The sequence below is a fragment of the Lemur catta genome, chromosome 11 (genome assembly GCF_020740605.2).
Source record: "Lemur catta isolate mLemCat1 chromosome 11, mLemCat1.pri, whole genome shotgun sequence".
In the NCBI taxonomy this organism is placed as follows: Eukaryota; Metazoa; Chordata; class Mammalia; order Primates; family Lemuridae; genus Lemur; species Lemur catta.
Genome location: NC_059138.1, coordinates 53,722,257 through 53,750,185, shown reverse-complemented (window position 1 = coordinate 53,750,185; position 27,929 = coordinate 53,722,257). Strand labels below are relative to the sequence as shown.

Sequence of the window (27,929 nt, the reverse complement as noted above, 5' to 3'; positions counted from 1 at the left end):
CACAAACCACAATCATTATCAATAATAATAAACATGTGTAAGTAATTGTGTGATGTGCCAGAGATGCATAGATATTTAAAAGCTAATTCTTATCTGAAAAAGGTTTAGCATCAGGTAAGCTTGTTAGGATGCGTATATATGTAGATGAAAATGCACGGAAGATACACAGAGTGCCAAAAGAGTCGTTTCGGTCATAAATTTCCTAAGCAGCAGAAATTTACTTTTCCAGCCTTGTTTCTGCTTTCTAAGAGGCTCTATGCTCCAGCTAAATTGTTGTATTCATTTTTGTTTAGTTACCCTAAATTTTCCTATCTCCATATCTTGTTTTTATCTGCTTTCTCTGCCTTATAGTCTTCACTGTTCAAAATCCTATTCAGTTATCAAATTATATCTCAAAATATAAATCCTGCCCTTGTCCCCCTAATCAGAAATTATATGGCTTTCTATGAGGCTGTGTATTCTCACAATTTTATTGAACCTTTTACCGGTCTGCATTTTAGTCATTTTGCCGTATCTTGTATCACTCATACCTACTCCCTTCTCACACCCAGTTTCTCATCATATAATGGAGCCATATCTAGTCCGGCTCACCCAGATTTCCATCCCTTGTAGTGCCTCAGCACTTAATACAGGTATGTGTGTGTGTTTAATTTACTGAGTGGACGTGAAGAAAATCAGAAACACTGAATAATGGTCAGCATATAAGATGACATTTCAAAATTGTACTTTACGTTCTGAATTTTCCATGACACCAATATGTAGATTAAATAGAATTTACTCTTTGGGGGGGGGGCAAATATATTAGGTATACTTGATACCTGGCAGAATATGAAAAATCTGTACATCATACAATGAATATAACAGTGTAAGAGGCAATCATTACCACTCCAGATGCAATCATAACCACTCACCCCTGGTTGAAATGTAGTTTTCACAAAAATCTCGTGGATGAAAAGAAATGTATGCACATTTAAATGTTCACCCTTTTATTATCTTTCCTTGTGTAAAATCATCTGCAGAGCCATGAAAAACTGTTTGATATTTGTGACAAAGCAGCCTATGAGTAGACTTTTATGCCTATGAGTAGGAATAGTGAGCTGTTAGATCATATACTCAAATCCTTGCTGTGGAAGAATTTTATTTTTAATAGCAACTTGAAGCTTGAAGAAATAGTTATAGGAAAGAAAAATACTCAAAGGTCCAAATAAGATTACTGTTAGAGTTGGCCTTCGATTACCTAGAGGGCATGACCATTAATCTGTCACAAATCATAGATTTTATTTGTTCATGTCCAGTAAGATGTCTTCTTCGTGGATGTCTCCATTGCAATTTTCGGCAGTTCTAGTGATGACACCAGTTAATTGAAATCAATGTGGATTGCTCTTGATTTCTTGGATATTCTTTATTTTGTTCCTGATATACAAAGGTAGCTCCAGAATTTCTTAAGAGAAGGGACTTAGGTACAACCATCTGGATGACGGGAGGTGCAGTGGAACATGCACCTGCGTTTGCATGACAAATTGTTCTTACATGTATTTTACGTAGGTTGTCTTGGGACATTTATCCTCTTCAAGTCTAATAGAAAAGGAAAGTCTATAGTCTATATTAGTGATATACTAATTTAAATGTCTGTTACTTTTATATTTTTCTAGGCGAAAACGAGATCCTCAAAAACCAAAAATGAAGTTCAAATTTACGTGCTGGTGCTTGGCACTGTTCATTCTTCTAAATGTAAGTAAAACAAAATTATTCTAAGCCATGTTAATTAAGAATGCTGAATAAGGAGGAGTGTTTTGAGTGTGCTTGAATTGGCATTTGCAAGGGCAGGCATAGTTCTCCAGAAGCAAAAATTAAACTCTTCAAAACCATTATTTTTCTTAATATTTTGTTAACAAATCTCCCTTCTAAACTTTCACTAATTTAATGTTACAGTTTATCTGGAAGTTTGAGCTTTGTTTCTCTATAAACCTTCAGCACTAATTTGAGACATCTTCATATTATCTTAGAAATTAATATAAAAGGCTAATAGCATTCTCAGATAAAATGTTCTTCATGTTTGACGTGTGGTTTTGAAACATATTTTCTGGGCTGTTCAATCATTTTAAAACATCTAAACTCTTTCAGTCTGGTTATTGATTTCAAACGTATTTTTCATCAAAAACTGACTAAGAATCTCCAAGTCTTATATACCACTGTCACTGCATAACTGTTTCTCCAGCTTTTTAAATCATGTTCAATTTATGTAATTTTATATTGCTTTATTCCTAAAAGATTTAGCAAGTAGTCAATAATATAATCATCCTAGAAAACACTATCAATGACTATTTATTTGTGTCGACATTGTTAACCCACCATCACATCAGCTTCAATAGCACATGAAAGGCAGATGAGTAAATTATACATAAATCATTTTGGAGTTGTTGCTCCTTATCCTGCCTCGCCAGAATAACATTTACCTATGAATTACAGCTGGCAGTAAACATCACTCGGTATCTCACACTGTTGTACTGACCCCAAGTGAAGCTTGCACAGGGCCCCCGGATTTCCATTGTTCATTGATGTGTACCACAGGCTCACAAGTCCACCTATGGTGTTTCTCTTTCCATTATTCAAGAAAATATATGTTAGTGTTCCATAATGTTAATTTAACTTATAAGAGAATTTTTATTTTGTAATATTATACATCAAATAAATGGTTTTATAGGAATGATTGTTAATGCAACCCTTTTGCACTTATTTGGATAATGAGCATAGTTTATTTTATTATGTCAGACTGTTATATATTATTTTAACCTATTAAATATTTCTTTAGATAAATTACAGTATAATTTTCTGAAAGTATTCTAGTATTTTCAAATGCAACATACTTCATGCCATTAGAAATGTAATAAAAACACACACAAGAATATTGTAGAATCTAATAGAATATTTTAATTTGTCTGCAAATTACCAAGCCTTATGTGGTCTTCTATACATGCAGAAATTTGGTATATATTATTCATAAATTGATATTGTTATTTTTCATAGCTCAAATGAAATCCTATGTGAATATTTCCAAATAATTTTGTTTCATAAAGCATGTAATTATATTGGGCATGATAGAAGAAAAATTAAAGGAACCACTAAACACTTATAAAATAGTTTGAGGATTATCTATTTACTGTTTTTACTATGAAAACTACACATAATTTTTGGTGTGTTAAAAAACTAAAGTAGGTCATTTTTATTCAAAGCTTTTATCTATTATATTCTACAATTTAAATATGGAAAAATTGCATATTTTTGCATGAGCCATGGACAGAAATATTTTGTGGTCTTTGGGCATCTCTATCAGCAAACATAACTGAACAAAGCACTTAAATGGCTTTGTGCTCTCTTTTCTGTGACAAAGAGAAATTTGCTTTTCTGTCTGTATTTGTAATATATATTTGATTTGAAGGATTTGTCCATAAAACAAAATTTGATCCATCAATTTCCTTCAAAACTTCATTATGTTCCATATTGATACTCCTCAGAGAAAAACTAATTTTTTAATGATAATATTTTTAATTAATCCGAAACACCACTTTTCAGATAATACATTATTGTGGACAAAACTCTATTTATGAAATTCTACCAACTTGATTTCCATATGGTCTTTAAAGTATCGATTTGGGTCACCATCTTCCCTTAGCCTCTTTCCATTAACCAAAACCACCCATTCACTTCCTCACCTTCCCCTGAGGTAATACAATAGGCTTAGAACAGTGGCTGGTACATAGCTCTCAAAAAATGCTAGGAGGATGATGATGATGACAGTGACAACAAACAACAAAGATGAAGACAGAAAAAGTAGGCTCTTCCAAGAAGCATTTTGTTGTTGCTGTTTACTTAGCTATGTACCCCTATTTGCTTTGAATGTGTGATATGCGCAGAAATTTTGTTGTTTATACAATGGCTAAGTAGACAGCACAAAGGACATCTACCAAGCATCTGATCCTACCTGGAAGGACCAGTGCTAATATTTTACAAAGTCCTACTTTGTTTTTTGCTGTTTTGAAAACTATAAGCAACTGAAAACCACAAATAATTTCAACATATACATTGTCAATATTAAGGATGGTAACATGGAAATCCTGTTGGTTACACTGGTGGACCCTGGATTCATATTCTTTTTAGAGCAGTTCTGCCTTTGGCAATCAATAGCAAGCTCTCCCTTCAGCCCAGTAGCCTGGTCCATACATTCAGCGGGCTTGAACTATTGCAGAGGTGGAACATTTCTCAAAGATACAGACAGAACAGCTCTGTAACTCTTCTATCTCTATATTTCTGGAAACTACCTATAACCCCAAAACAAGCTGATTGTCTTACATCAAAGTAGGAATTCCCTAAGCATATGGCCATTTCAAATTGCTTTCCTCTGGACTCCATGGTACCGTAGATGAAATCTTCTAGAATGTGAGCTGTATGAGGACAGCGTTCTTGCCAGCCTTATTCACTGCTGAATTTCTAGAACCTAGAATAGTGCCTTCCATGTGGGAGGCACTCAAAGTATATATTGACTGAAAGAACCAGGGATGTTTCCGCTGCTGACAACTGCTGTTGGTGGCAGCTTGGTTGTCGTATGTGTGGCGCCATTTACTTGAACCTTTAGGAGTGACATCACATATACAGCAGCTAAACTGCTACATGGGACAACAACTAAAAGGTTGTTTGTTTGCTTGTTTTTTGAAGAATCATGTAAGGTGGTTTTTATGCAAAACTTTGAACACTGATTTTTATTCCGAAAAGCAATATGCCTCATTTCTATCTTCATGTGAGCATATAATCATGTATTTATTTAAATCCCACAAATACATAATATAGACATAACACTTATGATAAGCAGAATGTTTTTAAGTCTTTCACATTGCTTGGTAGTTTTATCTAATCACTACTATCTTTATTTTGCCTCTTTATTGCTGAAAATAATATCACCTTATCAGCATTTTTATTTGTATAAAATTATACAAATTTTAATGTTTAGTAAATCTTATGAAATTTGTATATATGTAATTTTTAAACAGTAATTTAATGTTTGTAATTTTATATACATATAATATTAATATCTACATGTATATTTACATTTCTCTACCCATCCTCTATCTATATACAGTCAGCCCTCTATAGCCATGAGTTCTGCCTCTGTGGATTCAATCAATCTTAGAAAGAACATTTTTGAAAAAGAAATTGCATCTGTACTGAACACGTACAGACTTTTGTCATTATTCCCTAAACAATACAGTGTAATGTATATTTACGTATCATTTTCATTGTATTAGGTATTATAAGCAATCCAGAGATGATTTAAAGTATATAGGAGGATGTAGACCTATGCAAATGCTACACCATTTTATATGGGGTTCTTGAACATTCATGGATTTTGGTATCTGCAGGAGATACTGCAACCAATCCCCTAAGAATACCGAGGGACGACTGTATATATAAAGAGAATGCCCCAATGTATATGTTATTTTTAGGAAGAAAGTCATTGAGACATTCATCTACCGCTGGAAAAATTTCATCTTGCTTGAATACGAACCAGACCAGGGACCGTCGCAGATTATCACGGCTCGTCTAACAACGGAGGTTCTAATTTCTCATTCCTTCAGTGTTGAAACAATCTCTATTGAACCAGGCTTCAAACCAAATTCACTGGAGTTTGTTTCAATATTGCAAGAATGGTAAGATGAAGCTACTGTCATCAGCATGAACTATGCCTACTCTTACTGAGATGGTCATCTCTCCACTGTTACTGATGTTAAAACTGTATTAAACCAAATAAGGATGTAACTTAAAATACATTTTAGATTCAACTAACATTTTAGGTTTTCCACTTGATATTCTTGGACATACTATTTCCCCATGGCTTCCATGAATTTCCAAACAGAGCAGGAACATTCTTTAGTTGGTTGTCAGCCACATAAAGACAGAATTCAGAATGTTACTTCTGCAAAGAAAGCCAGCCCTAAGCAAACTAGTTTCTAACACCTAAAATATCTAGTACAAATGACAGATAAGATTTATATAGTCCATCCTATTCCATCTTTTAATTTAATTTAAAGATGGTGATAAAATAGCCCATAAATTAATAATACATAAAATGATAATTCTCATATCAAATGAAGATTGTAAGAACAGAGACACAAAATAAGAATCTAATATAAATGCATAAACTGAACCAATCATTAATATCTCTACTATGAGGGCACTATGGTCCTTCCCTGCTTTAATGATTATGTGATAATCAGTTGAATTTACAAAACACAAACACCCATTCATACAAATGCAGGCTAATGAAATACAAAAAGAAGCTTCAACATGGAATTTCTTCAAAACACTTTTTTTTTAAAGTATCACAAACCATGTTCCAATTTCCAATGAAATACCTGAGAATTTTATGATTGATGACTCATTATTGGCCACAATTTCGGGTGTCAAGAAAATATTTTATAGTGTTGGTCCTTACTAGACTGTAAACTCCATGAGAGCAAGAGCCACACTTGTTAAATTCAACACTGCATCCTCAGCATCTAGCACAATGTTTGGTTTATCAAGTTTAATGACTATTTGTTGACTGATTGATCTGAAAACAAGGAGGAATAGAGTCATATGTCAACAGAATTGTGTTCAGCTACATTGGTAAAGGATTTGCACATTTTAATCACTTTTGTGGGTTCATTAATTTCTCTTTCTTCTGTCATAAATTCAAGAAGCATTATAATTAGAAATAACCATAGTATTTAAAGAGTAATGTCAACTTTATTCACAGCAGATGTCCATTTAGAGTTAGAATAGTAATGTTATAACGGCAATAAGTATACACCCTCTTTGCAAGTGATTTCTACTCAGATGACTTGCTTGGCATTTCCAAAATAAATCCCGAAGAGAACTTACCTTCTTTCCCCTATTAAGGGTCTCATTTTCCAACATCTCCCTTTTCTCAGGGAACTACCAATTTTTTCAGTTATATAGACTAAATATCTGGGCTATTTGACTACTACTGTTCTCTATTTCTTATATTCAAATGTGTCTTCATGTCTTTGTTATTTGAGAAGGTGCTAAGAGTTGCACGTGGGGTGATCTAGCCCAGGCCATCAACTTCCTGGCTGCCCTCCCCAACTTTCACCTGTGGACATCTGATGCCTGCCACATGAATTTGACTAAAATTTTCCTTTCACAACCTTCACTGATCAAAGTCTGCAAAACACATTTATTTTATTATCATATTTTAATAATGTTAGCTAAGATACATTGAGCCTTTCATGTCCCAGGCATTTTGTATTTGTTTTCTTGTTTGTCCTCATAACATCCATAGAGGATAGATATTATTGTTATTATTACTATTCTCATTTTGCAGTGAAGAAACTTAGACCTAGAGAGGTTTCTAACCTGCTCAAAGTAACAAAACAAGTTTCAATTTTTTTTTTTTTTTGGCTTTCAAGGCTCTGCAATTTCCGACCCTTTTTGACCCCATTTCCTACCCTCAAATATGCTCCCCTTCAGGCAGGGTAATTTCCTCAGTGTCTCACACAGGCCATTTCCAACTTCCAGACTTTTGTGTATTCCTTTCCCTCCATCCCAAAAGCCTTCTTCCCTCTCCTCTCTGCCCATTCAGACTCCTCTCTGCCCAGTCAGACATACACTCAAGGTCCAATTCAAATTTTACCTTGTATCTGTAGCTATCCTGACTACTTTTGCTCCATACTCTCTCCAAGCTCTGAACTTTGATTGTATTATATGCTGTATAGCTTAGCATTTAATGATAGGCTGTCACATAGGACACACCTAATAGCACACACTGGAAAACAGTGAAGACCCACCATTATTAGCTGGGGGTACACAGGTCAACTTAATGGGGATGTGTTTTGTTTAGAGACTGGGGTATATATTAATAGAAGAGTAAAAACACTACTGTCGTCAATACACTTGGGAAAACCTCTTATAATAATGCAGACAGAAATAAGGCCAAATAAAAGTGTTTCAACTCGTGTGATAGAAATCAAGCAATATTCCTAACTTAAGAAGAAGGAAAGTCAGGGAAGGCTTAAGTTTACAGATCTTCTCAAAAATAAATAAATAAATAGATAAAAAAATCTCTTTGCAGAATGCAAGAATTAAAAAAAATATTAAAGATATTAAAAAAAAAACCCACAGACCTGAGCACCTCTAAAAACATTGGTCATAGCCACAACAGAGATTAAAGTGTATATAAATACAAGTTAGACATGACAATATGACAGCCAGCGATCTTTTCTCTCTCTCGCTCTCTCTCGCTCTCTCTCTCTCTCACACACACACACACACAACTTTGATAAACAGAGACCTATGATAGTGAAGGTGATTAACTGAAACTGAAAAAACAAATGTCAACGTGTACCAAAAATGCAAATGTGCCGAGAGAAATATTTAAGAATTACATTGATTTTCATCAGTGAAAATTAATTGCCCTGTATAGGTCATCTGCTAATGAAACCAATTTAAAGAGATTAAGGTCAATTATCAGAGGCAGAAAACATATTTTGCTTGTTCTATGGAATAAATAGGATAAATTTCTGGTAGTGTACATAATCCAAGCACAAATAAAATTTAGTGGAAAGAATTCAATAAAAAAGCATATTTATTGCACTGTCTATTTTTTAATAACAGGATTCATGATTTTTAAGAGTAAGGCAAAGTTGATATAATATTGGTATTTTTTGGAAATCAGATTATTTGCTTTGTTTACTTCTAAACTTTACCATGATAATAAAATTAAAACAAAACTAGCTGATAAAGAAGTGCGTGAGTGTGTGTGGGTGTTATCCATTTTGAATAGGGAATGGAAACTAATGCAAGTATAAAATTTGTAGGTAAAATTTGTAAATGAAGTACAAATATACTTTTTAGTTACAAAGCAAAAAAATTCTGCATGGAGACCATGAAGAAGTATTGCTTATAGAAGGAAAAATAAATGTTTTCTAATATTTTGATTGTCTCATTTATTTATGTGTTCACCCATCCTTACTCTCTATAAATAACTGGTTTTTTTCTTTTTAATACAGCACCCAACCCCAACTATTCCATCCTCTTCAGATAACACCGATCAAACAGAGCCTGAGCCGTATCTGTACGTCATAGGACGAAAGAAGCTGGAAGAGGCAAAGCAAAAGTGCTATGACCGAATGCAACAGATGCCCCCGTACCAAGGAGAAGGTAAAGAGAAGGATGTATGTGAACATATGTTTGAAACATCATTAAAGACTTATTTTCTTCGATGGGTAAATGTGTGTTAAGTAATTTTAACTTACTATGCTAGCAGTTTTTACAATAGTTTTCACACTATGGTATGCTTGTGTATTTCATGCAGTGAATATGCGTAATTTCTCTGCTCAAGTTCATCTGATCTGACTGCTGTTTAGCTAACGTCTGCCCTCATGACAAAATTACTGCAATAATTCACACCTGGCAAGTAGTATTCACACCTGGCAAAAAGGAACAATACAGGACTAAGCGAAGGAGGGGAAGAGGAAACTGACAAAAAGGGGAATTAGAAGATGGTGGGCAGAGAATTTGCCTGAGGTGGAACCTGTCAAAACCCTGCCTTGCTTGGATTAATTAGGCAGTAGTATCTTCCCTTAACTGTCAATCGGTTGGCAACCAATGCTACTCCTTCTGCCTTTCTACCCCCAGTTTCCAGGAGAATTAGAAAAGTATATCTCTTGCACAGACTTTATCTGTTATCTTTTCTAGAATGTTCTGTGGGACTGCCCAAATATTTTCAAGGTTAAGCATATTCTATTAGCTGTAGAGGTCTCAGAGGAAAACAAAAGGGAAGATGTGATGGCCAAGCGTTGCAACATTTGTTTAAATTCTCTTCCCTATCTCCTAAAACATTTGAAAAAATTCAATAAGATCTTGTACAACCTTATGCTTTCTACGGCAACCTTACTTGGTAGTTAAAAACAAATGGTTAAATATAATGTTCCTACACATGCTTTGCTTTCAAATCAAGTTTTAATTTGTAGTTCTTATTTTTAGCATTTTCTTTTACACAAAAGAATCAAGTCAACTCAAAGGCAGACACACATTATTCTTCTATTTGCAGTAGTTTCAGTGGTTCTCAAGAACTAAATAGACATTAGATGCAAATCTGACCAAAGGAGAAACCATTTCTTTGAAGCAAATTGAACAATAAGAACAAAAAACTGATGTTTTCAGAGACCAAGTGAAGTTTCTTACACTACTGTATCAGTCACCTTAGGATGTGGAACTCCAGTGCTATGGTCATTATATAAAATTTTTTTTTTTTTAGAACTTCCTTTAAAGCCTGAGACTCGTTGTTTTGAATAACTTTATAGAGGTAAATCTTAATGTTTAATGGTATATTTAATTTTTGAAAACAGCGAAAACCACTTGGAACCAATATTGATGAATACCTAAAGTGATCAAACAGCATTATTTTAGTCGGTAACAAAGTGTAATTCTACAGTAATAGGACTGTTTTTTACTAACTGGCTGCAAATGCATCCCCAAAAGGAATTTTGAACAATTGCATCACCCTTGGATTAACAATAGAACTATCTAAGGTCACCCTTTTGAAGGTTCATGGTTAGTAGGATCCATATATTCCAAAGCCATACTGATTTTTAAAGGCAATCTTTTATCCAAGGTGAAATTGCGTGAACTTTCCCAAGAGTTCCTTTGCAACATTTCTGAAAATATTTTAAAGGAAAGCTTTTGGAAAAAAGATTTCAAACATATGGTATGTATTTTTTGAAAACAAATGGGGAAAATCCTACCAAAATGTAAATTCCACTAGTGGTAGGTAAAGTTAATACTTTTATTTTGTTGTTGTTGGCACTGCTGCTGCTGTTGTTTTAATATTTTCATATCCAAGTGGAAATTCCCAGAATAAGAGATACTTAATTTTCTGTGCACTATTCAATACTGCTCAGGATTCCACAGTTTTTGACAACTTTCAATTGTATCTTAATTGTCTAATTTAAACTCCCCAATTGTCTAATCTGGACTCCCAAATAAAGCATTTAGTTGTAAAAACCATATTGCCAAGGACAAACTGCAGAAAATTCAGTTCCTTCTTGTCAATTCCTAGAGACTTCATTGTCTACAAATAAATAAATAAATAACTTAAAGAAAAAATTGATTAGGTGCAACATGCTGATAATCTTTGCAAAATTTATTCTTTGAGAATATACTTGTCCTTAAAATTTATCTCAAGATTTTGAGGAATTAATCTGTGTCATGATTTTTTTTCAAGTAATGCCCTTTTACAGAATTGCTCTTCAAATCCTTATGCTGATAATGGTGGAAAAACTTAACATATCTTACGGGAACTGCAAGACCTATGAGTCTAAATCCTGCTTCCTCATTGGCTATTTTAAAGAAGGATAAAGTTTCAGAAAGTAAAAACTTATCTAACCACCTCAAAACTCCTTTTGATTAACAACCAACCTGTACCTCAGATTCATGTTCTCACTTATAATTAAACAAATGGAGAACAGTCTTTGGGGCTACTTGCTTTTTGATAAGCTCCATTTTGGAACCTCTTATAAAGTAAGGTTAGAATCCTACCTGTCATCCAATGAGATAATCAGGTCACAGATATGCCAAGGCTATTTGAAACTTTATTTCCAAAATAAATGACTTTGTCTCATTTGAAATGTAGATGATCATGATTGGAGTAACAGGTTCAGCGACATGTAAGATTGTTGTGGGGTCGATCTCCTCTTTAAGTCCACATAGCTTCAAAATTAATTTCTTTCTAAATGGCCAGGTCCATACTGCAACCGCACCTGGGATGGATGGATGTGCTGGGATGACACACCGGCTGGAGAAATGGCCACTCAGTTCTGCCCAGGTTTTTTTCCGGACTTTGATCCAGAGGGTAGAGTATTTTCATTTTATATTTTTGCTATGAAGCTTCTAAAATTTTCAGGGTTCTAAAAAGAAAATCGGATATAAAATGTACCTACCTAATAATACTGCATGTTTAACACATGCTCAAGTTTCCTTAATTGAAATATTGTTCAGTTATACAAATATTGCAAGTTGTCTTTTTTCTTTAACTCATCTTTCCAGTCATTGGTGCATGTTGGTGTTAAATTCTGGTTTATAAAATCAGTTTTTCTCAAACTCTTTGAATAGTTTTATTTATATGTGGGGTTTTTTTTTAATTGTCAGTTGTCTCACATTTGTTGACGTGCATATACAAGGCTGGGTGTAACACGGACAATAGAAATTTTATATAACCTTGAAAATTACATAAAACTATCATGTGTAAGGGAAAATAAATCAGAAGATGGTAACTCTAGACAACAAATTTCTGTTCCAAAAGCATATTATTAAAATGTACTTACGAAATATGACTAATACTATGATAATCTATCATGCCAACACCCAGCTCTGTATCCAGCACAAGAGTGATCGACAAATGTCAAATTCACTTTAGTTATAGAAGGTAAATAGGAATGCTTTTCATTAAATATCACTTTTTGCTTTTCAAAATATTTTCATACATATCATCCCATTTTATACTTCTCTTATTTGACACAAAACTGCAAGTGATCCCAACTCTCCTGTGCCCCTACCTAACCCTTCCTATATAATTAAGTCCACAGTTTAGAAAATTATTTCAGAAATAGTATTTTTCAATCTCCATACAAATTTGTGCACGTTGAAAGACTTAGGAAGTTTCAAGGGAGGACATGCTATTTCTTCAGGCCCCAATTTTGTCACAGTGGTCTGGTTAGAAGTTGGGCTGGGATGCTCAAGTAGGATAAAGGTCCAGAAGTATCAGGTTCCAAGTGGAGTAAGAAACCAGGGGGCTGAAGTTATGTATTTTAGGATTGTCAGGTATCAAAACAGGTTGGAGATCTGGAATTTGAGATGTTCCATGTCACTGCTCAGGAGCAATGCTGAGGAATGTCTACACTTGTGTAACAGCCTCAATCCAGAGACTAGGCAGACGTATGGAGAATGGGATTCTGTAGGTGCCAGTAATAAGTGAATGAGTCTCAATTTGGCTGAGAAGCCAGGGAACTTTAAAAAAAAAAATCCAGATGTCTGTTACCACCCCAGAGATTCTGATTTAATTGGTTTGGAGTACAGCCTGGACACCAGGATTTTTTAAAGCTCTGCAACCAAGATGAAACTATAATAAACAATGAAGAAAGTCTAGATAAGAAGATAACCAGTACCAGGGAGCTCAACCAAGTGCACTAAGCACCTGTGCAAGTGGGAGGCAGAGCACAGTATTAGATGAGACTGATGCAGGGAACAGAGGAAGGTGGCTCCCAGGGGAGTAAAAGGTAGTGGAAGCCCAGCCCCAGGAACTGTGGGTGGCAGGGCCAGAAAAATTCTGTTAGAAAATCTGTCCCATTGAAATAAATCGAGGATTAAGATACTGAAAAGGAGGTATAAATCTTAGTTATAAAGGAAGCCCAGATGCTGCAACTAAATGTGATCAGCTATAGATACAGCATGAAAGTCCCTGGTAAGGGATGAGATTTGCTTCCAAGAGTAAAATAAACCTGGGCCTGCAAAAGTTGTGTGTGTAAGTGGCTTTAGAATTCCAGTTAGAGCAGAGAAATGAGTCTATCCCTGAGACAGTGTCTGGAAGATCCTTTTCGTGCCTCCTTCAAGGGTAAGATCTCATTTGTCCCTGAAACTAAAATTCTACCCTAGTGAGGCAGATGTAATGGAAATGGGATTACAGCGGGGCTCTTTTCAGAGCAGTGCAGGCCCCCCACTTCTGGGAATTCCCATTTTGATGGAAAAGTGGGGATGTAAAGAAAGATAGAGCTTTGTGCAGTGCCTTAACTCAGAGCTACATTCCTGGAAACTCTCACTAAATGCTATGTGATGATAATCCTTTAGGCCTTTATTGACTCTTCCCACTAAATGATGCTTCATTAATCTTGATTTGACAACTGCATTAGAGGTAACCTGATTGGCATGAAGAGCTGCTCTGCAATTGAGGCTAGTAGGCCAGTTCCAAAGTAGCAGTGGGTTCTTGCCAAAGTGGCTATAAATATTGGCTAAAAGGCATGGTTTTGATCAGCAAAACAGATTTTCAGGCATTGATCCATCTTTTCAGCCTGGTTTTTAGATAGAACCCTCTCAGCTGGGGGACAAATCCCCTTTAAAAACACATCTTAAAAAATGTCTATATTTGACAAATTTAAATTCTTTAGGATTTTGTTATTGACCTAACACTACATCTTAATGATGCACAAAACACATTAATGAAGTGTCAGAGGTTTTGTTTTGGAAAAAAGGGCTTGGTGAAAAACAGATAGCGAAAGAGTGAAGAACTTTGTAACTTTATTGGATTCAAAAGAGGCTGACAGTGCGAAGGAATATGCTAGAGTGTAAAAAGCAAGACTTAACAAGGAAGCATTTACAGCCCTGCACTTGGAGTCAAACAATCAACGTTAATGGCACAGAGTCAGGATGGTCCAAATATGGTTTAAGACAGTGATTCTCAACCTTGATACCCTTTGGAATTGGTGAGCTTTTTAAAAATGCTGATGCCTGACCCCTCTCCAGATCAATAGAAGTTGAATCTCTACTAATAAAACCTGAAAATCTACAAAATTTCTCCATGTGAATCTAGAGTGAGAGAAGCACACTGTATTTTCCCCAGGTCTGTCCGTACCTAGTGTATTTTAGAGAGAAATATCAATATCAAAGCACATGCAGAGAGTCTTTGGGCTATGAGGGGACAACAAATCCCTTGGAGCAAATCACTGGGGATGTTCAGTTTGGAAAGGGAAGACTCAGCAAACATAATCCTGTTTCCAAATATTGAAAGACTTGTCAAGTGAAAGTCGACAAACTCCTGATGGCTGCAACAGTTAAAACCAAGAAATGTCTACATCCAGACTTCAGATAAAATAAGACAAAAAATACGATTTTCTTTAGTCTTATCCATAAGTGGAATGGGCTTCTTCAGGGGGAATACCTTTCCTTCTGCACCCTGTATATTTCCCCACACATGGCTGCACAACTTTGGTAACACCAAATTATTTACATTTTGATTTTTAGGAAACAGCTTTCTGACAATCAAATAAAGGCAAAATGTTGCCATTACAAACCACCTTTTTAAAATTGCAAATAAGCTTGGTATGGTCATCATCGACAAATAGCATTACGAAAATCATTGACAAATTTTCAATGTTAATTTTTCTGGGCTTATTAGTGATAACACTTTTTCAAACATTGTTTGTGTTCAGTAGTGTAACTTTAAATAGGTTTTGTCCAATGGCTATCTCAGTAAATTTCATTTTAAATTTTTCTATTAAACTTTGCAACAGATTTACATAAAGCAGCTATGATTCTAACAGATTGCTTAAAAACATCTTTTGCTTGAAAAAAGTTTTTATCCATCTTAAATAATTGAAATAATTGTTGGAGTAAGCATACAAACAAATATGTAACTTGTAGTTTAAATCACGTGTTTAATTCAGTAATATATTTTTCAGGCACACAATGAAAAATGATGAATTTCACCTAAAAACTGATAAAAGGATTTTTAGCTCTTAACAAGAGCTAAAAGTACTGATGGAAAATTATTTTAAGTATTATCAAATCTCAGTGACATTTCAGCTAACAAAAAACTACTTATGGAAAATTATTTTAAGTATTATCAAATCTCAGTGACATTTCAGCTAATTATTTTTTTATCATAAGTTGTTTCTTTAGCCATTAAAACAATGGCAGTGTCCTCCAAATACTAACACATGATACTAACTTCTACATCTCTGTACTAAAAGGGAAAATAGCTATATATATAAAAGTGTTATTCATAAGTACAACTCTTTGTCTCTTTCAACACAAATGTTTTCCCTAAAAAATTATCAAAAATCAAAATTTCATGAGCATTCCAAATATACTGGGAGAATTTCTTTTCATATTATACCAATCTAGGGTTCCCATTTAATCTCTGAGGCAATAAACACATTGCAGAAGTGCTTTAGAGCACTAGCGACTATCTGAATATCTCATATTAAATTTGGCAAGTACGTTCATTTTGATATTTACTTGCTCATTATTTCTATTTTATTTAATTCAGTGTAATTTTTTCTTCCACTTGCTTAGCCAATTAGGAGGTTATAATTTAAGTACTACATTGTAGCCAACAACATTATTTATAATTCTTTAGGTCAGTGGAATGGAGTGTAGATAACCTTGAACATTTATGGGATTTTACCTTCTGGAGTCCCAGTACCAAATTAAAATATTGTAGACTAGTCTCATAATAATAAAGTGAATTTTAATGCTATTCAAGTATCATTTCAGTTATTTGCTAACAATATACTGGTTTTAAAATGTATTTAGCCTGCTGGCACTAATATCTTGATAAATATTATCTCACCTTTCTGACTACTTTTGCTTATCCCTCTCCCCAGTATGTATTATTGTGATGGTTAAATTTGCTTTTCCCAGCCCCATGCACTTGACCCAGAAGCTCAGATATATACTCAATTGATGATTAAGCAAAATACAGGACAAAGAAAAGTTTTATTGCTTATTTTTAAGAGCGAGCACTTGATGCAGGGTCTGGCACATAGTGAGTTATCAAATGTTATTCTTTTAATGATCATAGTTGTTATAATATTTTGGTGGGAATTTCAGCAAAGAGATTATAAGTCATTCTTATGGGAATTTATTGTTTCTATCAGGTTTGGAATGTTACTTGGTGCAGACATGTGGACATTGCCAAAAATAATTAAAATTCAAAAAACCCTAAGGCTCAGTACCAACACTGAATATCACACAAAAATAATTGAAAAAAATAATCATGGTGGAAACCACTGGGCACCACATAGCAAGCACCTGGGAAGGTTCTTTCTCAGAACCCAGTGAAAGTCTTCTTGTTCTTTTCCTACAGAAAACTTTTAGTGCAAGCAGAACTCTTAAGCTCAGTGAGCAACCCCAGAATCATTGAGATGCTTGTTGGAGGGATGGTGAGATGCCAGGCTTTTTCCTCCTCTTTGCTAAGCATCAATCCCAAAAAGAAGGTTGGCCAAACCAGCATTTTCTTTTATTTCTATGCCAAAGCCACCTTCCAGGTGCCATTTCCATCATCTCATTTTCTCACCTGCACCTGCGTCTTACCACTAGAGCTTGGCCGTTGCATTTTCCTCTGACCACTAACCACATTACCACAGGAATAAAAGGCTTAATACCATGCTTACTAGCCCTGCAGGAGCTTTGGGATCAAGTAGACCTGAGTTTGATTCCTGGATTGACTACTTGCTCTCTGTGGAAGTGAAATTTCCTTATCTACTCTGAGCCTCAGTTTCCTTATATGTAAAGTGGGAAGAATAATATCCACCTCAAAGAGTCATAATTAATGTTAAAGGAGGTAATTCTGCAAAGTGCTTAGCACAGTGTCTGGCCACTTAGCAAAGGTGCAGATCTTCAATATGCCAATCCAGCTGAGTCAGCAACTTCACTGGCATCTAAGAGATGTTTAAAGAAGTAAATAGCAGAGGTTAAAGCTATGAATCCCAATATATTTTCTGTGTGATGAATAGAGATGATCCAAATGAAATCTTTTTGAGAGGCTGAAAAAGATTGGCTTTGGACTTCTTTGTTCTATTGGATTTAAACATTTGAAATTGGGAATGTTCAACCATTTGATCCACAAAAGCTACATTTTCATACAGTCAATCTAATAGAAAATATTGCATGTAAACGAAGAAAGGTATGGTCTTGTTCTTCTCACGTAGCTTTCATCTGTAATCAATGGTTTAATGTCTGTTTAAAAAATATGAGGTAGAGCATAGGTAGCACTTTGGAGTCTGACACAGTCGGATTTAAATCCTGGCTCAATCCTAGTGGCTTTTCAAGGTCCATATCCCCTCTTACTATCCGCTTCCTTTTTGTAAAATAGATGGTAACGCCTGCTTCACAGAGCTCTGCTGAAGATAAAATGCAATGACACATATTAAAATTCCTCGTGTAAATACATGATTCACAGTAGTCCCTATTGACTTATATTCACATTCAAATTCTATAAAGTCATTAACATGTGGGAATGGCTTTTAAGCTTTAAATTTAAATATTAGTGAAATAACTGTTGTTTCATTAACAGAAACGGTTACAAGATACTGTGATGAAAATGGTGAGTGGTTTAAACATCCTGAGACAAATCAGTCCTGGTCCAACTACACCCTGTGCAATGCTTTCACTCCTGAGAAACTGCAGGTAGGTTCTGTTTCGCACTTCAGTATCGGGTGAGGATGTCATTATTTGTACATGGAAATGGTTGCATGACTATAAAATATCTGCTACCAAGAAGCCAATGGATTTTATGGAAAGAAACCAGATGATGACTTGTAAATTCTCAGGACTCTACAAAGTGACATTAGAGAAAATGACATTTCACTTCTTGGTTGGCACTTGGTGTCAATGGGCATTCCTTGAGCCTATGGAATCAGGCCATTTATGCCAAAGGGAATAGTGTCCGTAGAGCAGATGATGGGATTCCAGAAATTGGGCAATGTTTCAAGAGACTCTCTAACATCTCCATTTTCCTGGAAGAGTTACAAAATTACAAATTTTTCTACAACTCCCAAGCTAACAGTTGCCTCCTCTGTTTTGACTATGACCTTAGTTTTACTATCAGGCATTGACGGAGCCCTAAAGCAGGGCTCCTCAGCCCATTGATCCAGATATGTCTGTTTAGATTATTTTCAGGGGTTATTGGTTAGTACCAGCATCTTACTGGCTGTTAAATACTTTGGATATGATCTCTGCTCAGAAACATTTTTTAAGGAGGGGAGGGGGAAGAGGGAGGGTTGCATGGGAAAAAGATACTCTCCCTTCTTCACATGTGTCGAAAATCTGAAAAGATCACTAAGTCCACAGCCAGCCTCCTCAACTCAGAGAGCTGAAACAGTTGGTCAACATTTAGCTATACAGGGCGTCTCTGAGCAACTCCACTGGCTGCAAAATAAACCTATTATTTCCTTCAAAATAGGCCAATATACTAAATAATTACTAAGTTAAAGATTAAAAGCACATCACTGCTTTTGCTTGCTATTGAGAAGCTTTAGGAGTACAGAAAACTTCTCTTTTATTAAAAACAAAGCAAACAACAACAAAACAAACAAAGTGAATAGATAGCTTAGAGACCTTCTGGATGCCTCATCACAAGCACAGGCTGAGGGGACCAAAGCCAGTTACCTCTTCACAAATTTCTTAGTCACCCCTGAGAGTCACATGCACGCCTACATCCTGGTGGAGAGATATTGACTTACTAAAGTGTGATTAAAATCATGTCATTTTAATATTTAATTTAATATTTAAATTCTTTAAATGAGAAAGGGATTTCCTGAATGAGTGTTGATCATGATGTTACAGAAAAAAAATTATAACCATGTTAACTGAATTGTTGTAAACAATGCAAGTCCAAATAAATAATTCTCAGTGTTGCCATGTTTGGCCTCCTCACACACCCTGGCCACATCTGAGAAGGAAGTAAAAAATTTTAAGAGGCAATTCTCCCCTCTAGGCACCTAATATCATAAATAAAATTCTCTCCACAAGTCTTCCCTATACATATAGTCACCAAAAAATTTGAAGAAAATAACCTCGAATTTATTTTTGAAAAACAGAATTTCTCAGCCTTAAGAATGACATAGGGATAGCAACTAAATTATGAGCAGTTGATTTAATCTTACACATTTAAACAATTCTATTTCAGAAGGATAAATAGTTTTTTAGAAAAAGAGTGGTCTGAAGGCAACCAAAAGAATATGAATTAAGTTATATGAACTTTTCTCAGAAATAGAGTATTCAGAGGATACTTTAAAAAATACCAACAGAGGCTAGGGAAATGAATATGCAATTAAATATGGTATTTTTAAGTGGCAGGGGTATTCTATATAGTAACTATTTAGAAGGAAGAACTTTTAGAAGATGTCACTCCTGATTGTGTCTAGTGGTAAAGTTAGAAAAATATCTAGAAAATAAATCCCTGGGAGAAAAGACAGGAGGGGAGTATTCGTTGTTTTTTGTTTTGTTTTGTTTTGTTTTGTTTTGTTTTTTAATTCCTAAATCCCACTCAAGAAAGCTATCTGAAGATTTTTATCAGCTCTAGTTATAAACCAACTATTTCAACTTTATTATTATTACCCCTAAGGATAAAAAATGCTGTTAGAGTGGTATCAACCCAGAAAATGCCAAACAATATGTAAAGCCTGGTCAAATGGTATAACAGGCATAATTCAGGAAAGTTGATTAGTCCATTTTGAAATTCTAAGGCCTAGAAAGGGACTATTTGTTTCAAAACAGCAATAATGCACATAAACAAAGGGCTTTGCACACTTTGAAAGCATTTTAGCAGAATTAGTGCTTCAATCCCAGACTCTTCACAAGGCAATCGACAAGAAACAAAATGTTCGAGGATACATAAAGGCCATATGTATCCTAGGAAGTCAAAGAACTTCATAGAAATTATTCAACTTTTCCACAGTACATTTCCATTCATATCAAGACCCAAACTGTGAAGGAACTTAAGACCAGAAGTCAATAGATAAAAATAAAACTACAAAATAATACACAAATTATGCTTCATTAAGAAAACAGCAGCTGAAAATAAAATCCCGTGTTCCAACGGATTCAAGTCTACTTCAATTACAGTTGACAAAATTGACTAAATAATACTAATTGCAAAAGCTAGAGTTAACAGCGAGAGAGAGAATCAGAGACAGACAGAAATAGACACAGAGAGAAAAAGAGAAGACAGAGATGGATGACTGGATCAATCTCTCCTTTCTGAATGGTAAAATTATGTTGTAATAAAAGGAAAAAGTATGATAACTAGAAAAAAAGATGCTATAGTATTGTGCATTTTATAAAGCAAGACATTCTTTTGAATCAATTAATATAACACTATGGGAGAAGAAATAAAATTCACCATGATTGTGGGGAAAAAACCAAATATCTGTCAAGAAAAAACATTTTGGCTTTTTCAACCAAGTAAATACTAATGATACCATTTTAATCTTAAATTAAACAAAGGCTCAGAAACCTACCACCATATTCTCTGCTCCCTCTGTATATTCCTACTGCCAAAAGTCAGGACAATTTGAAAAGTAGATTACTATTCTGATAGTTCTTTAGGGTAGACATATCCACTGTCTATAAAAGGACCCCAGATGTTAAAACCATCCTGGATTGCTTATTGGGCCTAGGGATGATAATTTTTAACACATTTAAAACTACTTCGGAATTATGTTTTTGAATGAGATTTAATTCACCTCAAGGAATCTAATTCTTTGAAAATAGGTCAATAGGTCAATTTATTTTCATAAAATGAGCAAAGATAAAAAAAATTTCATTCTCTGAAATATTTGTTATAATTTTAGCAGATTTTTTAAAATAGGAAAACTTTTGTTGATTTATACTTATATTTAGAAATGGAAACTATTTTCTCCCTTCTATAATCATTCATTTGTTTTTTTAATTTTTCTTTTGTTCCAGAATGCGTACATTCTGTACTATTTGGCGATTGTGGGTCATTCTTTGTCGATTAGCACCTTGGTGGTTGCCCTGGGGATTTTCTTGTATTTCAAGTAAGTACATTTACAACATCTACTTTTCATTTTCTCCTTTAAGTTACTGAAATAAATGGTAAATTCTGCAAGAGTGAGGGTGGAAATTCTACAAGTTACAAAAGACATGCAACATTAAGAGTCATGAAGTAGCAGGAAAAATGAAATGAGCTAAAATATGCTTTCTAACCCTATTTTTGAAGAGAACAGGATGGATTTATATCATTTTCAAAGCCAATATACTTTCTGCCAAAAATAAGACAGTCTTGTGAGCCCATAAATACACTGGGAATATGGTAAATGTTTCATTTACCATTACCATGGATAGTGTTCCATTAAGTATTGAGGAGAGGATCCTCCAACTTCTTTTATCCACACTCTAATTTTTGGAGGCCATAGCCACAAGTTCAAATGCACCCTGCCTAATTATGAGCTAAATCACAAATGGATTTTGCTAGAAGAGGAGAGGGGCTGGTGAAGCCATGATAGTGGTTAACCAGGGAAGAAAGGTAAGTCCTGAGTCTCTCTTCTGCCCTTGACTCACTCAACCAAGATTAAGGAGAATCTCTGGAAGAAGATGGCCCGTTGTCCTATGTCAATTCTTTGCCCTTACAAACCTAGCCATGTTAACTGCAATTATCTTCTAAGACACTGTGAGGAATAAAATTCCAGTGAGAGTTTCTATTCTGAGGCTGTGTCTATACACTTGATTGCATTATCTATGGCAAAATGATTAAGCTGATATAGATACTGATTTCATAATAATGGAGAATTTAAAATGTTGATTCTGTTATTTTCAAGAATGATTTCATCATGTATGTGAGACTGTGACATATGGTTGTATTGAGATATTTCCTAAATTTGCTGTTATTTCTTTAAATCAAAGGTATGAGGCACTAAATTACCCTTTCATGAGAATTCTGACTTCTATATTAGCATGGTATCTCTATCCACTTGTACTTTTATACTGTGCTTCTCCTATAATTTGGATTTTCTATATTTTGTTAGGGAGAATGAGATTGACTAGAAAAAAATCTTGGTACTCTATTTTCCATTATGTGGCTAAAAGAATAAATTTTGGAGACTTGTTAGCATATGTAAGAATAAGGAATAAACAATCACATCAGAGCATGTTTCTGAAAAACCTAATTTAAATGATGCTTGTCTTTCAGTTTTATGGTACACAACTATACTAGAAAACAAAATATTAGAAAATATACAAGAAACAGCTTGAATACTTTAAAATATCATGTCATCTTTAGATGATTGTAAAATAGGATCTTTACAGATAATTATACATTTAAATTAGAAACTGTTATATATATACCTTCATCACAGCAAGTGTTAGTGAAAATAAAGCACTCATAACATAGCCCTAAACTGGATTTCTGGAGTATATTTCCAAATATACTTCAGAAAATTATTAGTATTATTATTATTTTAGAGTAAGCCGTATGTGTATTCTTTATAAATGCACCACAACTCAGTAAATATGTTAGAAACTGAAATAAATTAAATAGAAAATTAAATAGAAATTAAATAATACATGTGAAGTACATGGATTTAATGTCTGACACATAATAAGTAAAATATAAGTGTTTGATATTGTTATTGCTATTATCATAATTACTATTTTGGTAGTAATAATGTTCATGGTGGTATTACACAAATGATAAAGAAAAGATCTTTTGTAAGCTCAGATGACAAATAATCCTCCACACTTAAAAGATGTGATATGTAATTAAATAGACAATGGTTCATATATAGAATGAAGAGGAAAAAAAGAATATAAATATATTTATTGCCACTGAACTATATGTTTAAAAATGGTAAATATGGTAAATTATATATGTGTACTTTACCTCAATAAAAAATAAATTTAAAAAACAGAATAACAGAATCTTAATTTGATTTTTGTTAAAATATTACCAAGGTAGTACTAAAGAAAAAACGAGGGGAGAATAATCACCTATAAACACATCATTAGCACAACTACTATTATTTTTTCCTTGATCATTTTTTAATCTTTGTCTATATCTTAGTTTAAGATCCTTATCTTGAATAAACAATATAAATGAATAGCAATGTTTTTAACTGAATAGCAAATGGTAACATAAGTAAACAGAAAATAAGCTCCTTCCATAAACGGTTTAACAGGAAAAAAGACTGATAAGCAAAGCAACAAGACATGAGATATTAATTACTAGAATTAGAAGAGTATTTTGAATTAGATGCAGCAGAGTAATCATGTAACGTGATTAATCTTGGAATGTGTCTGTTCATTTCTCAACTGCACTTCACCATGGTGAATAAATACAACACCATGGCTCTCATACAATTTTGATTAAAAAGTCTGTCACTAGAAGTCTATTTTTTAAAGTTTTTAAAAATATAATCATAAAAAATTAAAAGAAAAATCCCCCAAATTTGTAATCATACAACTAATTGTAGTCAGGACTTTAAAGGTTAAAAACCATCAAAGGGATATTTCTTAGTTCCTTATTTCTCTAGTCCCTTAAATAAGGGATGAGATGTGGGAGCCAAATCAGTAAAAAAAATAAGAATGTTCTTCCAACTCTCATTTCTGCAGTAAGCCACCAAAGATGGGTGTGCAAAAGTGTGGGCGAAGTAAAATATTTTTCTACTCCAGTTAGTCCCAGACCAAAATGATGCTGATCAAATCCTTGAGAGAATGTGGGAGCAGTTTATCTAAAAGCAACCAACTTTGTCCTACTATCTCTCAACTCCAAGAACCCACCAAACTGCAACTTAAATCTGGGGAAGAAAAAACGAGTCTTACTGATTTATAATCTGAATCCAATAATGAGAAGACATAAACTGAGATAGCTGGTTCTCCAGAGCAGATACAAAAGACAAACGAGATATGGAAAACACGTAGGCTGAAGTGCCAAATACTCAAACCCAAAGGAAGTCATGTATGATTTTTATACCTGTTCCTAGTCACATCTTAAACCTACCCAAACTGAAATATCAAAAACATCTGTTTTCTTAAAATTTAAGTCTGTTTCTGAGTCTTCAGTGTTTCTTTTTAATATTTGGATTTCAGAAATATTAAAAATGATGGTGAGAGTAGAAAGTAATACTGATCTATCACTGGATTTTATCTTTTAATTAGCAAAATTTTCCCTGAAGTTTTTTTCAAACATTCCACATCACTTTTAAGATCTTTACCACACATTACAATAGAAGGTTTCATCATTTATGCATATAATGGCATCATCTGTGTGAAACCTGAGCAAAAATGATCATCACTCCCTTGCTTAATTCTATATTCCCAGGGTTAAGTTATTTTTCAAACTCCAAACAGTCAGTTTTATAAAACTTTCATGAAACCAAAATATGAAGTTGCCCAGCTCCACTTCTGAGAACTGATGTCCCATTCATAACCATCCCGTTGAAAGCTCACTCTAAAGTCCAAAGAATTCCTCAAATGCACCTTACAGGGTCTATAAAAAGGACAAACCCTGTAGGTGACCTCCTCAAACCAGCAGGCTCAGGAAGCTTGCAGAGGAATTTAAAGTTACTGAATTTACAGGAGGCTATGGAACTACCAATACTTTGCTAACAATGTGGGATATTACTCAGAATAAGTTTATTAAAGCATGCCTGTAATCTTAATGTAATTTTATTTTGAGCATACAAGGGAAGGTAAAAGGCAGAACTCTTTAACTCTAAAACAAGTGAGAATCATACTCTTATGCTTTGGAAAATTAATGTAGAAATGTATATAAAGTCTTTATTGTAAAAGAAGAAAATTGATCTTCTTCCTACAGAAAGAGAAAGCCTAGGAAAAAAAAGGTTTCCAAGATTTAACTAATAGAAAAGACAACACTAAAGATCTTGATTGCACAAAAATTTAAGTAACATTCAGGATGTTATGCTAGTCATTTGTGGTCCACCAGTGAAAGAAAGAAGACAGCCTTATTAGGATATTATTTGGTTTAGAACTTTTGCAGAAAAAATAGTTAGGAGCAATAATAATACGTAGGAAGATTAAATATAAACATCAAATTAGTTCAGCAAGCTCTCCACTGCTAGATGCCAATAGTAAATATCAACAAGAGAGCTAAAATGAAGATACCCAAGGGAAGACTTGTTTGGGAAAGTCACATAAGTGAACGTTTATTTGAGTTTAGTTTTAGACCATTTTCAGAAAGTTTGCAATAAATTCATTTATCCTATAAGTTCCACTTACAATTTATCAATTTGCATTTCTATGAAGCAATCCTAAATACTTAAATATCTCACTATATTCTATCGAGAAAAACACAACAGAATATTCACTAACATTTATTTTGACTGATTAGTGTCCATGCCTTTCTGATTGTTGAATATATTAAATATTCATTACTCTTGCCTGAAAGTTAATTGAAATATATGTTGGAAGACAGGGAGTGTCTTCATTGCATCATTATATTGTCTACATTGCATTACATTATGTTGGCCACATTGACAAAAAGTATACATAGGTGATTGTGGAGGTCAAGAAAGGAGGCTTCCACTGGGAATCCAGAAGAAATGCTGATTCCTCTGCTACTTACTCAGTATTCCCTATTATTCTATGTGACATCTACATATTGGATGGATACATGACCTTACCTTGCATAGTATCCACCATTATACATCTCTGGCTGCCTTCCTGTTCCTCCAGGGAAACCACTCAATCAATTGTATGAAAGATGGCCTTTTTTCTTCCAACTCACTACTGACATGACGTGACAGACACCAAAGATAACTGTTGGTCATACCATGGCATACTGTTCACCTCTATAGAGAGCAGTAATAATAGGAGATAAGCAAGACTTTTGATTGAAAGGGAATTTCTTGTGGATAAGGATTTTGTGCTAAATCCAAAGGTATAAAGTCCCCTGTCAAACAGGAAAGATATATAATATATTGTGTTTTGAATTTTGCTAGAAGTTTTAATGCAATCAATTTCACATCATTCCCTCTCTTCCCCTCGGTTCTCATGTCTGTCATGAACAGTGTATGATACTTAGATAAAGGAAAACTTAAAGAAGCACTGGAAGATATAACTTTAGCTTGTACCAATTACAAAAATGATTCATAATTTATATTATTCCATGGACCAGTAAATTTATAACAACTTTTACTTGTGTCATTATTTGCTACTCTTCTTATTTGCTTTGAATGTGACTATAATTATACTGTCTTATATAGGAGCAAATACTCCTTTTTCTCACCCTGTGATATATCAAACTGATTTACTCCATCTACAAAACTCAAAGCAAATATCAAATGCCTTCTCATACAACTACAAGCTCCCTGAAAGTATACACTCATACAGATGTAGGGTACTAATAATTTGAAACAAATTCTTTAATGTGAAAGATTTATACCAGATAAACCACAACCAAGAAAATGACTTTTTGCTTTAGCCTTAAAAGATGACATCTTGAGATTCATACTCAAGGAAATCATTATCTCTTCCTCATATTTGAATGACACCTTGGTTGGGCCTAGACAGAAGCAGATTATGTTGTTTTATCCTCCTGCTATTGAAGAATCTATAGTACTTATGGTTTCCCGTCACTCAAATAAAAAGCAATGTTCTGTTCATCCAAATGCCTATTTTTTTAATCAAGGGAAAAAGGATAGCTAATCTCAGGTTTAAGAATTTCTACTGAAGACATTTCAAATCTGACAGGAAAATGTTGTCAGCTTCTCTCATGTTCATTTAAGCAACAGGAGACTTGCATTGATAATTTTTATGTTAAATTCAGTTAATCCTTTTATGTTAAGTCCCATTGCAGTTATTACAATAAAAGTAAATAAACAATTACATAGTGTATAAAGTCCCTGAAGGCAGAAGCTGTCTGTTTGTCCTCCAATATATTCCCGGCATCTACCAGAAGGTCCGGATCATAGTGATTGCACAATAATATGTGTTGGATTATTGAATGAATTTTGATAAGTTTAAAGTACCTTTAACTCCCTTCAAGAAGGTGACTGTAAATGTCATCAAGTAAGTGTAATAAAATTTTTAAGACTCAATGAACAAAAATTATATTGAACTTTTAAAAAAAAGAAACTCATATGTTAGTCAAATTTCTCCTTTGGAGGCTAACAGTTTATTTAGTTTTAAACCACCATTTTCTCTATGTTCCCAATGAGAAATGTATACATGTTTTATATATGTATGTATACAGTACTGTATATATATTTTAGCTAGTGTTGAAAACAGGATAGTGTTCAATATTCATTAGTTAATAACTAAGAATTTGGCAAATTATCAGTATGATGCAAAGTATAAACTATGAAATCATCTAGCATTTAATGTAATTCTTTGATGTACTGTAA

The 27,929-nt window shown here is 34.0% G+C and overlaps 1 protein-coding gene across 1 annotated transcript in view; it reads left to right on the top strand.

Annotated features, from left to right (window-relative positions):
• Positions 1-1,653: 1,653 nt before the first annotated feature.
• CALCR (calcitonin receptor) overlaps positions 1,654-27,929 on the top strand; it is a 55,493-nt gene continuing 29,217 nt past the window's right edge. The window contains exons 1-5 of the mRNA XM_045564385.1: positions 1,654-1,731; positions 9,063-9,213; positions 11,795-11,905; positions 18,122-18,234; positions 21,517-21,608. Coding sequence (XP_045420341.1) covers positions 1,681-1,731; positions 9,063-9,213; positions 11,795-11,905; positions 18,122-18,234; positions 21,517-21,608 — 518 coding nt within the window. The 5' untranslated portion in view covers positions 1,654-1,680. The remainder of the gene's footprint in view (positions 1,732-9,062; positions 9,214-11,794; positions 11,906-18,121; positions 18,235-21,516; positions 21,609-27,929) is intronic.